Source organism: Pan paniscus, chromosome 6 (genome assembly GCF_029289425.2).
Source record: "Pan paniscus chromosome 6, NHGRI_mPanPan1-v2.0_pri, whole genome shotgun sequence".
Taxonomy (NCBI): Eukaryota; Metazoa; Chordata; class Mammalia; order Primates; family Hominidae; genus Pan; species Pan paniscus.
In genome coordinates, this window is record NC_073255.2 from 43,448,857 (window position 1) to 43,462,148 (window position 13,292).

Below are 13,292 nucleotides of genomic sequence, written 5' to 3' on the forward strand. Positions count from 1 at the left end.
GATTGCTTGAGTTCAGGAATTCGAGGCTGCAGTGAGTTATGATCATGCCTGTACTCCAGCCTGAGTGACAGAGCAAGACCCTGTCTCTTAAATAAAAAAAAAGATACATCATGCAAATATTATAGTAAACAAAAGAAAACTGGAATGGCTATAACAGTATCAGATAAAAATAGACTTTAAGACAAAAGTTACTACTAGAGACAAAGAAGGACATTTAATAATGACAAAAAGGTCAATCTATGAAGTAGATATAACAAATATAACTATGCACCTAATAAAAGAGCACTAAAATACATGAAGGATAAACTGACAGAGCTGAAGAAAGAAATAGACAATTCAACAATAATAACTGAAGACTCCAATACCTTAGTTTCAATAATGGATAGAACATCTAGATAGAAGATCAACAAGAAAACAAACCAACTCATCCTAACACACATCTATAGAACACTCTACCCAACACAGCAAAAAACAGTTATTCTCAAGCGTACATGGAAGATTCTCCAGGATAGGCCATATGCTAGACTATAAAATGAGCCTCAACAAATTTTAAAAGATTAAAGTCACATAAAATATTTTCTCCACCTACAATGGATTCACTGTCTATGCTTAACAGGAACAACTATGGGCCAATATATGTCCCCAGGAGAGCCCTACAAGGACTTAGGTCTCAACCTATAGTTTAGGAATGCCAGTGGTCCCCATGGTCACAAGCATTTTATAAAGGGATGGAAACAGAACTCTGGATACCATTTTCCTAGAGACTCTCAGAGAAAATATTGTGTTATAAAATCTGTAGGTTAAAAAAGCAGGATGTCTTACACAAATGTCTCATATATTAAAGAATTACAGAGGAATTACAGAGAAAGGTATTACACTGTTCTTCAACATCCTAGGAGTGCTGCCATAAGTTGGGAGATCCTCCCAAGGTTTGGACCATCTACGCTATTTAAAGGTTTGTAACCATTATCAGATAGAGGAAAAGATTGTCTGCTATGAAAGATTCTCTTCCCTAATTTAGGATTCCTTCCAAGCTGCAAATCACCTGAAGCTGATTATTCCTAAGTCCAAGACCACTGCCTGCAAAATAATCAAGTCAATACCCATAATTAAGTCAAGTTGCCAGCCTTAATTATATTTCTCTCTCGCTCATTCACTCTCTCTCTCCTTCCCTCCTTCCCTCTCTGCCCCACCCCCGTGTACATTATATACCAATTCATTGGAGATATATATATGTGTGTGTGTGTGTGTGTGTGTCTGTGTGTGTGTTAAAGAAGCAGGATGTCTTACACAGATGTTTCATATATTGAGGAATTACAGAGTAATTACAGGGAAAGGTATTACACTGTTCTTCAACATCCTAGGCAGTGCTGCCATAAGTTGGGAGATCCTCCCAAGGTTTGGACCATCTATGCATCTATGCTATATATATACATACATACATACATACACACACACACGTGCAATTGATTAAATGTTGATTAAATGTTAGGCATCCAAATGCAATTAAGACTTTTAAAGACAAAAGCATCTTTATAGATGGGTGACACTTAAGAATTTGATAAGGGCTTTCTTTTTTTTGGATTTCTGATGGTTTAAAATAAGAGACCCTTCTCTCAACAAATTCATGAAAGCATACTGGGTTGGAGTTTTCTGCTGTTGTAAAAAAGGATTTTGGATGACAGATAGTTCAGAGGGCAAGTCAGCTCTGAACCAGTGTCCTGGCTCTGTGTCAAGGGGGCAACTATGCCCCAGAAGGACCCTTCAACAGGTAAGGGTAAAAATCTGATCAAACAAACGAGGGATTGCTACCACGGCAGGACCATCCCAATTAGGGTCCACTTTGCCTAGTTAAATATCCAAATGATAGAAGAGATCATTTATAAGGCCAGTGTCTGCAGTCAATTCTCTATTCTACAGTTATTATTTATGCTCAAGGAGTAAGGACAAAGTGTCAGAGGTATAGAATGCTTCCTGACTCCTGTAATCAGCACACCCTTACTCCTCTTGTCTGATGGCTACAATTCATTCTTAGGATCTTAGCTTGAAATCTACCTACTTTAAGTAACTTGTGTTCAAATCCTCTGACTCTAGATTAGTTCCCTAGTTACATACTAAACTGTATTTTTATCATACTTAAGTTAAAATTACTATTTTTAACTAATAACTACGTACTTAGTAGTGTGTGCAAAAGTTTATCTCACTATCAACTCCTGCTGCTCTGTATGCTCAACCAGGACAGCTCTGTCAACTGCTATATTATGAGTCTCTAGCAAGTGCCTTCCACATATTAGATTCTCAATAAATGGCTCTAAATAAATGAATTCTACCAGATTGACTTGACAATAGAATAGATAACTAATAAAGCATATGAATTTAACATCCTTTACTCAAAAACTTTTAGGTGCCTTGATAAAAGTGCATTTATGCATGGGTCTATGCTTATTTTATTAAATCATTATAGGCACGTAAAGATAGGGAAAAATCATATATATATTTATTAATTTGTTAAATTATTATATATTCAAGCGCTTCCCATTTATGAACTCAGCTTTCAACTAAATAACTGCATGAGAGTAAGTTGTAAATGACCAAAATGGTGGTTTTCTCGTTTTTGTACATCTGTTCTAAGTAGGTTCAGGGTGATCAAAATTGATATATGATTATCACATAGCAAATATTTCAAAACTAAGATCTTATCCATGGCTTTATACGACATCATTCCTCAGAAGAGATTTGGTCAATTTGTGTTCAGGAAGTACATCTACAGCCAAATAGTACACTTAAATTTAGATTTCAAATCAATAAGAATGATGTTTCAGCATTTCCATGTGGAAAGGTGGCCCACAGATGCAGTCTCAGAAAATCGTGATTATTATCACTTCAATTTTGCATGATGCTGTATAGATGGTCTTACTATATTCTTTCATGGGTAAATTCCTTAAACTCTGTGGTGACAGCATTTCCATTATGTAAATGTTAGCCATTTACTGAGAATGTAGGAAAAATGATATCTGCAACACCAGGAATCTTTACATCTTTTGTCCCTTTTACAGGAGCCCACTGGGCCACTTATTTTCTCAGAAGTTCTATGCAGGTGGCCCCTAGTGTAAATGGCTAGAAAGTCTTTTAAAATTGTGTTTGGACAGTAAGGTGGAAATTTCCAGACTTTAAAATATCAGAAAAATGCATCATTTTAAGAAAGATTCTTTCCCTTCTCTACTTATTTTCTCCTAAGGTACTTCACAATATTTCCTGTTTGAAATTTAGTCATATATATGAACGCATGTAATATATGTAACTATATATTTGTATGTATGAATACATACACACACACACACACACACACACACACATCCTCTTAGATGAACTGCAATGGCCCAAAAGATAGTCAACTTACAGGAATGGATACCAGAGGTCCGCTAGGGTAGCGTTTTTCAAATTGTGGGCTTAGAATAAATTTAGTATATCCCAAAGATAATTTTCTCAAAAGTGGAAGAGTAGAGTGGAATGAAATAGATAATTCTAGGCACAATGTGTGAGGATACTGAATCTTTCCTAACTTTGGAACACGGGCACTATAAGCAAATCTTGGCGGAGGGGGAATTTGTATGTGTATATGCACAAGTAAATTTGAGAATGGCTTGTATAATTTGGGAATGGTTTGTATAATATTCATGGATATTCATTTGTAAAGAGCTCACATATGTGGAGCTCAGACATACTGAAGCTGAGTCTAACCCAGGAGAGAGAGGCTTCCAGCCCCTGCCTCCACCCTAAGACCCACTGGTGAGGGCACCGTACTGTGCTCTTGTTCCCTGCAGTGCTCATCCAGGGATAAGAACGGTATCCAAATGCTGGACTCACATTAGGGACCCTTTCTCACAAGGCTGTAGTAAAAACCACCGACTCATTTAAAGAAGGGAAACTCACCCTGGGTTCCTGAAATTATCACAAGAGACAGAGACCCCCGGGAGGAGTAAGAGATTTTCATAATAATTGGGTAGGAAGGAGAAATCATTTAATTTGAATATTTAAAGAAATGGGATCTAATTTCATACACCAAGTAAAGGGGGCCATATTGTTTATACAAATATCTCAGCTATGACAAGTTGTTTGGTCTATTAAAAAAGCTAGTTTTCAAATGTAACCAAATATGCTTGTGTTAAAGGAGAATGGTAACTTTTATTAACGTTAAAATCTGAGTTCCTACAGTTCTTATTTTCTGTTGTACTCATTCCTAGAGAAAGAAGGATACATTAGTATATATATGTTTGCATTAATAAAAAAGGCAGAAGAAGGAAACTCTACTCTGTTAAGAATGTCCCATAATTATTATTTTTAATTTTTGAAGTTTCTAATACAGCCAGAGAAAATAACCCTAGTGGAAAAGAAGGCATAAGCTTTGTAAAACATGATGCAGGCAACAAAAGAGATTTCAGATGATCTGAAAAAAGAGAAACCCCGATATGTCTCAGAGATTTGGTCTCTGAAGTGTCCTCGGAAGTAAACGTGGCCATATAAACTACTCTTCTACAGATGGGCCCTGGGCCTCACAGTACAAATCTCCTTGACAGAGGAGGATCTTCCTTCTCCCATTCTTTTTATACACGCACACCATCCACAATGTTTCTCCTTGAGAACGAAAAATGCAGGCATCGGCAAAGCGACAATTGAAAAAGAATCCAAATGTCACACAACCAGACAGATGGAAGGAGACAACATTGTTTTCTTACCATATCACTCAATCAACATTGCGCCGAAGCACATGACTCTGCCAATATTTGACTGTTTGACTCACAAATATGACAATTCCACATGATTCAGCCTAATATTTATAGCATTCCCACCATGTATAGAATCCATAAGGGTAATTACATTTGCTGTACTATTTTCACAAAATGACAAAGTAAATGACGATGAAACCCTTATGATAATTTCACAAAAGTCACAGAAAGAATCGTGGAAGGATTCTTTAAGACAATGTGTTTGCAGGAGTGGGAAGTTAACATGCAAGGATATGGAAAGGCAAATCAGTACATCGTCACTGAGTACATACAATTCGCAAGATATTTGGTCCTTGTCCTCAAGTACCTACAATTTAGTTTGGAAGATGTAATGCATGAAAAAAAATTGCACCTAAGACAATTATATAATAATCACTTGGGACAGAGAAAATGACACAAAGAATATCAAACTGGGCAGGTCCTTAGAATTTAAATAGTCTAACTCCATTATTATTATTATTATTATTATTATTATTATTATTATTATTGAGATGGAGTTCGCTCTGTCGCCCAGGCTGCAGTGCAGTGGCACAATCTCGGCTCACTGCATCCTCTGCCCTCCCGGTTCAAGCGATTCTTCTACCTCAGCCTCCCGAGTATCCTGCTCACTACAGTAAAAAAAAAAAAATGTTTAAAGGCAGTGCTTCACTGATTTAAATATTGCATAGAGGTCAAAGAGAGTTAAGACCAGATAAATGCCACTGGATTTCACAAATAGAAGAAGATGGGCAAAAAAATAAATAAATAAAAATAATAAAAAAATAAATCCCAGAGAGATCAAGTATTTAAATAAAAAGGCATCTGGTTAAACATGGCAGGCTGACTGCATGGGCTTATTTCCATCTCATTCCAAAGCCCAACTAAAGCAACAGTAAAGGAATAAAAAATTATGAACATACAAGGACAAGAACAAGAAAGCCAGCATTAGTGAATACGAGAGTTCCATACATTTTACAGATGCCAAAAAAGATGAAAGAATGGAAACAAGTCAGCAGAACAGAGGAAACTATAAGGAAAAAAAAGTGTGCCTGTACAGGAACAACCAATGAAAAAGCAACCAATTCTCACCGCACAGTTACACACACAAACACACTCAGGGTTAGGACCTGGTCCCACCACACACCACACACCATAGAAGGTAAGAATGAAGCACAACACTGACAACAGGGGACTGTCTGAAAGCCCGGGAATACAGGATACTTGAGATTTCAGGTCCATTCCTCAACCCCAACACTGGCAAAAGAAGACCCAGGATGACATGTATGCAACAGGTCTACAGAAAAATCAGCCCAGATTACCACAAAAGGGCAGAGGCTTCCAAAAAGGATATCTCCAGGATGAGAAAATGAGCAATTACATTATTTGATATATTGAACCTCGAACAATAATATTGATAAACATTTGACATATCTGATGAAGCAAGAAGAAACAACTTTTTAAAGTTCATTTAAAAAATAAGCAAATTTTTAAAGGCAAGGCAATTATTAACTCCAGGAAAAACAAAAAGCTGCATGAAAAACTTAATCCTTACATAAGACTTCATGAAAACTTTAAACTGCCACTCATCAAAGGGTACCACTAAGAAAGTAAAAAAGCAAGGCACTGTCTGGAAGAAAATATAAGATGTCCACCTGATAAAGAACTCATATCCTGAATACATAGAAAACTAAACAGCAACAGAAAAAAGACAAGCAACCCAAATAAAATACTGGCAAGAGACTTTAATGAAACTTCACAAAAGAAGATATCAAAATTACCAATAAGTACATGTAAAGGTGCTCATCAGGGAAAAGAGAGTAGAGTAATTTAAAAGGTATGACAAAGAACAAGAAAGGCAAAAGAAATGGTAGGTAACTGGGATGGAAGAAACATTCTGTTACTTATCTGGGTGGTAGCTATGCAGATATCCATATACATAGAAACTCAAGAAGCTGAACACTTAAGATTTGTGCACTTTATTCAATAAAAATTGGACTTCAATCTTTAAAATGTAATCTTTTGCAATAACGATTTTTGTTCAGTGTATAGGGGAAGAACTAGAGGAGAAATAAAAAAGTTAAATTTACATATCTTCACCATACATTAAAAGATAGATCAAGAAATAGCTGTATAAGCATATTTTTGAGAAATCTCATGGTTAGCACTATTGCCTCTAACAAGATTGTAGGTTGAGGAGAGGGGAACAGGGGACTTTTATTTTTCTTTCTTTTTTTTAAATTTTACCTTAAGTTTTGGGATACATGTGCAGAATGTGCAGGTTTGTCACATAGGTATATGTGTGCAATGGTGGTTTGCTGCACCTATGAACCCCATCATCTAGGTTTTAAGCCCCATTTCAAACTATACTACAAGGCTACAGTAACCAAAACAACATGGTACTGGTACCAAAACAGATATATAGACCATTGGAACAGAACAGAGACCTCAGAAATAACACCACACATCTACAGCAATCTGATCTTTGACAAATCTGGCAAAAATAAGCAATGGGGAAAGGAGTCCCTATTTACTAAATGGTGCTGGGAAAACTGGCTAGCCATATGCAGAAAACAGAAACTGGACCCCTTCCTTACACCTTATACAAAAATTAAGATGGATCAAAGACTTAAATGTAAAACCTAAAACCATAAAAACCCTAGAAGAAAACCTAGGCAATACCACTCAAGACATAGGCATGGGCAAAGACTCTATGACTAAAATACCAAAAGCAATTGCAACAAAAGCCAGAATTGACAAATGGGATCTAATTGAACTAAAGAGCTTCTGCACAGTAAAAGAAACTATCATCAGAGTGGGAGAAAATTTTTGCTGTCTATCCATCTGACAAAGGGCTAATTATCCAGAATCTACAAGGAACTTAAACAAATTTACAAGAAAAAAACAACCCCATCAAAAAGTAGGCAAAGGATATACAGTTTTTCATGATAAGCTTTTTACTAACATATTTTTTAACTGCACACACAAAAATGTTAAACAAATATTAAATATGTGATTATTTATATAAACCTGGGATGGAGAAGGTCTTTCAGGGACGCCTCTGTGAATATCATTTATTTTGCCACCCAGTGTCCACTCCCCATTCTGTACTCTAAGTTCCCTACCTCCTCCACTAAGAGTCCATATCGTTCAGGGGAATCTTCATTCCTGGCTTTCGCACTGGCTCGTGACTCAGGCCCAATTCAACCAGTCCAACCCGTGGTCCTGGCCCTTGCTCTCAGAGATGTTTTTTCTTCCAGAGATAGGCACAAGGCCCAGTTTGGGCCATTGAGAGTTATACCAAAGAGTTCTGTAAAAATGCTGAAGGAGGCCAGGCGCGGTGGCTCACGCCTATAATCCCAGCACTTTGGGAGGCTGAGGCGGGCAGATCACGAGGTCAGGAGATTGAGACCATCCTGGCAAACACGGAGAAACCCCGTCTCTACTAAAAGTACAAAAAAAAAAAAAAAATTAGCCGGGCGTGGTGGCAGGCACCTGTAGTCCCAGCTACTGGGAAGATCGAGACCATCCTGGCTAACACGGTGAAACCCCATCTCTACTAAAAATATAAAAAATTAGCCAAGCGTGGTGGTGGGCACCTGTAGTCCCAGCTACTGGGCAGGCTGAGGCAGGAGAATGGCATGAACCCAGGAGGTGGAGCTTGCAGTGAGCCGAGATCGCGCCATTGCACTCCAGCCTGGGCGACAGAGCGAGACTCTGTCTCAAAAAAAAAAAAAAAAAAAGCTAAAGGAAAGATATGGTCTGCATATACTTTTATATATACATATGTATAAGAATATGTATATAGGCTAATATAGGTAAGATATTCATATATCTTATGTGAATATATAGCTTTTATTCATTAAAAGCTAATCTAAATTTATATGTACAAGAACCATATATAAATTGTTAGATATTATTATTATTAGCAATTAAATTCCTTTTTTCCTTAAGCCAGTTTGGGTTGAGCTTTCTGATACCTGCATGTAGCAGGATCCTGACTAATTCAACCACACAAAAGAGAAACCAGACAAAACCAACCAATAGATGTAAGCGGATATACATAAAACATCAACAAAAACATTTTCTCAGTAGAAATCACCAAACAATTTAAAAGTAAATAGAAAAGGAAGAAAGAATGGTTGTAACCCTTAGGCTTGATAAAGTTTTTGCCCTTACTAATAACAAGACAGAATTGCTACAGAAAACGGGCAAAAATATAAAAGCACAATTCAAGAATAAAAACATGAATGCAAAAAAAGTTTGCTTTTTAAAAATCAAACAAATGAAATTAATCATGAACAAATTTTATCCAATGACATAGCTAAACATTGTTTTAAATTTTATTATCCAGAGTTGGCAAGTGTCTCATGGACTGCTGATGAGAATGTAAATTGGTACACCTTTCTGGAAAGCAATCTAGCTATAATAAAAATAGGCAAACCTTGGACGCAATAAGTCTTCTTCTAGGAATTTATCTAAGGAGATAATTAAAGAGGTGTGCAAACATTCTCCCTACAAATTTGCTCATTGACTTGTATTTCCATATAGAAACACTGGAAAAATGAATATTCAAAAGATAAGGCATTCAGTATAATCCATACATTCCAATAGTGTTCAATAATTTAAAATATTGATGGAAAATATGTACATGTATAGAAGGATGTTCATAATTATGAAGTGAAATAAACAGGTCTTCAACTATACAGCAATGAGCCTGTTTTGGTTGTATAAATACATACACACATGGAAAAAGATCTACTCAGATACATATCAAATGGTAGTAAAATTTCCGAGTAGTAGAATTATGTGCTTCGTAATTTGCTGGAGTTTTTTTCTGCTTATATGTACATTTCAGCCTTGTGTTTTTTTTCTGCTGACTAATACATTTCAGCCTTTCTCCAGTGAATCTTCACTGACTTTCAGTAAGAAAAAAACGTATTTAAAATTCCTAAAAAGCCATGTCACCTCTAAAAGTGATTTCAGACATGCAGTTGGAGCCTAAACATATGCAAGCTTTTAGGTGAAGCACAGATGATAAGAAAGTCAAGGGAGTGGACTCTCTTTTAAGAAAATTTGGTTGTAAAAACAAGAAGCAAAGGGTCTCAAGGACATATACGGTCTATAGTTATTGGGATGAAGAGTCTTCTCTGGAGAAGAGGAAGAGGCCAAAGGTGTAGAAAGAGGGAATCACGCGGGGATATGTCTAATGGAGCCTCTGACAGTAACATACTGTGCTTTCCTTTCTCCAGCGGCCTCCATTTGGGCTGGGCTGCTTTACCTGGATGCCCACATGCCCTTTTCTCTTTGTGCCAAGCATATCCTGATGCTACACAGACTCAGAAAGGGGGGCAGAACTCACCCTGGGGAAGAGCCTATACTCTCAGCCTCTTAGTGTTTGAACCTCTATACTAGGTGCGGCAGGCACTTTTCATCAGCACCTTTCCCCAGGGAAGAAAATAGGACGCTTGAAACCCCCAAGAGGGTCTCTCACCCCCGCTCCCATAGAAGACTGACCACCATCCACAACTGCAGTCATAAAGTACACTTGACCTTGATCGTGAAAAAGTGAGTTTTGACAATTCACAGGACTTGAATGCTCCGTAAGAGATTAGGTTTTCTTTTCATTTATTTTGAGCATATTAACAGCTGGTGACCTAGATTAAGAAATAATTCAATATGTGAAAAGGCAGACCATATCACTAAATTCCTTCACAGATGGAAAGTGGATTCAGTGAAAAGCCTCAGACCGAAGAGTCAAGTAATTACTTGGAAGGCAGGAGGAGGAGTACCTACAAGTGGGTAAAATGAAGTGTGGAAAAAGGATGACAAAACCTGGCCCAGATCCCAAGCCAGCAGATCCCTGGCTACTTTCTGCACAAGTAACCCGGGCCTGGAAGGCAGCAGGCAGCCTTGCTAATTCAGCTGCGGAGGGAGAGGCAGAAGGAGGATCACTTTAGTTCAGGATGAGCTTGGGTAGATATTAAAAGAAATACAATCCTCTTACTGCATGGAGAGTGTGCATGTGTGGAGGGAGGGACTAGAGGCAGCCACCAAGCCTCTGGGCCTGGGGACAAAAGGGATCAGTGCCCCCTCTGCTCAGCAACTCATAGTCAGCCGGAACGGGGAGGCAGCCTGAGATTGAGATTGGGTCTGAAGAGGGAAATTCATTGCCATCCTGAGCAACATGGCAAATCTGACTTCCAATAAAACAGGAAAACGCTAAACACCCCATATCCTAGGGACGGAAAATACTGCCACGTGAAAGAGAACACAGTTCAAGTGATACCAATCATGGGGCTCATTCGCCGGTGTTGATTTTCAAGTACAAGGCTCAAGCTACAATATAAAGGAAATGTCCTTTGCTCAGGACACAAATGAAGACCTCAGGGCCGTCATATACAGCAGTCACCAGGGAAGCCACGCAAGCCTGGTGCCTGGTACAACTCCCCTCCACCTGCTTTGGGCTGTGCTTGCTACGGACCTGGGTTTCATTTATGCACATCTCTGGGAAAAAAAATAAATTACTGTGCGCAATTTACTGAGGGACTTGCAAAACAACAGAGAACCCAATTTGTGCAATCTGGATTTTTTAAAATGCAATAAAAGGTCCTTCTTTGTGCAGAAATATGCAGAAAGGAACTATTAGGTTCAGGTCATATTTATTTTTGACCTTCTAAAGAAGGACACTGGAGTCAAAAGGGACACAAACATATAGACCAAAAATAAAAGTGTGTATATCTAGATCTCTGTTTTGAACTCCAGAACTCACCAGACAGCACTGTGTGATCACGATCCTACCCTATTGGTCCTGGGAGATTTTTGGTGGCTTCTCTGTTAAATCGTTCGTGTCTACTGCACTTAAGTAGCCACAAAATCCCCCGCAAGAAGGACGGCTGCTGCAATCTCCCGCCCCGATCTGCGGGCCGCGTCCCCGCGAGCTGCCTGCGGGCGCGCTGGGAGCCGGCCCGGGGAGATGCGAGCGCAGGGAGATGCGCTCTGCTCCGGGCGCAGCGGCCGAGCTGCCGCACCTCCTACTTCTGTTGCCTGGCTTGGGGCCAGGAGAGCGGCAACCCGGGGCCGGCTCCGGGGCTGGACATATCCGGCGCCTCCGGGGCCAGGGTCTGCGGGTCCCTGGCGCTGCGTCCTCCCGACCCGCTCCCCGCGGCGCCCGGGTGGCGCCTTGCTGCAGTCACCGAGCTGAGGGCAGGGTGTCCCAGCGTCCCTGGCCCCGGCCCCGCTCCGCAGCGCGCCGCACCCCGAGGCTCGGGCCCCGCACAGCTGCAGCCGGTGCCCTCCGGCCAAGCCCCCGCCTGGCGTCCCCGGCCCCAGCCCCGGCCGCCCGCCGCTGACCTTTTCCTGCGCGCGGTTGAGTCGCTTCTGGACGTTCTTGGCGAAGATGCCCGTCTTGATGTCGGCCATGGCTGCGGGTCCGGGGAGCTGTGAAGAGCAGAGCGCGCAGCGGGGCTGGCGGCGGCGCGGAGGAGCGGGAGGAGGAGCGGGAGGAGGAGGAGAGGGCCGAGCAGGGGAGGAGCGGGAGAAGCGGCGGGGAGCCGCGGAGCGCGGAGGGGTGAGGGCGGGGCGCGGCGGCGGGACCAGCTTAAAGCGACAGAGCGGGGGCGGGATGCGTCGGGACTGGCTGTGACATGGGGAGAAGGGGCGGGGGAAGAAAGAGAAAGAGGCCAAGAAAAAGAGAGGGAAAAGCCAGAAGCCAGATTGTCTCCTCGATGATAGAAGAGTTTCGAGAGGAGAAAGGGAACCAAGCCTAGCAGAAGTCCCTGGGCCCAGGGGCAGCTCGGGGGTTCTTTTAATGCAGTTTGTATTTGGGGAGAGTGAGGGGACCTGATTCTTTCCAGCAAAAAAAGAAATAGGGGACACAAAAAAGGGAAGAACCCTGGGGATGTGGAAGCCAGCTGGATTGGAACTGCTCTGAAGTGGAGCTGATGGGGCTGGTCCCTTGCTGCTCCCAAAAGTTTCCAGCTAACAGAGGCCCCTCCATCCACCCTGGGTGTTGCAGAAGAAGGTATGGAGGTCGCCCTACCCTCAGGAGGCTCACAGCCCAGTGAGGGGCCCTGGCTGGGAAATCAACCAAGTCAGAGCTGCAGGAGAGAGGCGTGTGGAGAGCAAAGCGAGGAGAGACCATCGCTGACACTTGTTTAAACTTTAAAACAAGAGTTAGCAGAGCGAGGAGGTCCGCGTTGAGAAAGGTCAGCTTCCGGAAGACAGGCGATGTGTTTTGGTCATCTCCAAAATTCCTGTGCTGGGCAGAAACCTTAGAATAGACTACTCTTCAAGAAATGGTGCATGGAACAGTCAAGTCCCTTATAGCTTCGCATCAACCATGGAAGACCCAGTCCCCGCTAACTTGTTGCTTCCTTGGAAACCTTTTGGCAACCTTAACAGGGACTCACCATCCCTATTATTCTTACTAATGCTTGGGAGAAGTACGAATAATAGGGATAAACCTGCCCTACACCTAGAGCTCTTGTTGGCTCTGACCAGTGGTCAAACTATTCATATTCTATTCTC

General features: G+C 40.9%; 1 protein-coding gene across 2 annotated transcripts in view; it reads right to left on the reverse strand.

Annotated features, from left to right (window-relative positions):
- The window catches only part of LOC100995139 (amphiphysin), a 246,390-nt gene extending 234,011 nt beyond the window's left edge, over nucleotides 1–12,379 (reverse strand). The window contains exon 1 of one of the 2 annotated variants that reach the window (XM_003812226.4): nucleotides 12,117–12,379. In XM_003812226.4, the coding sequence (XP_003812274.2) occupies nucleotides 12,117–12,185 (69 nt within the window). In that variant the 5' untranslated portion in view covers nucleotides 12,186–12,379. The remainder of the gene's footprint in view (nucleotides 1–12,116) is intronic. The other variant, XM_003812227.4, reaches the window with a different exon arrangement.
- Nucleotides 12,380–13,292: the final 913 nt, after the last annotated feature.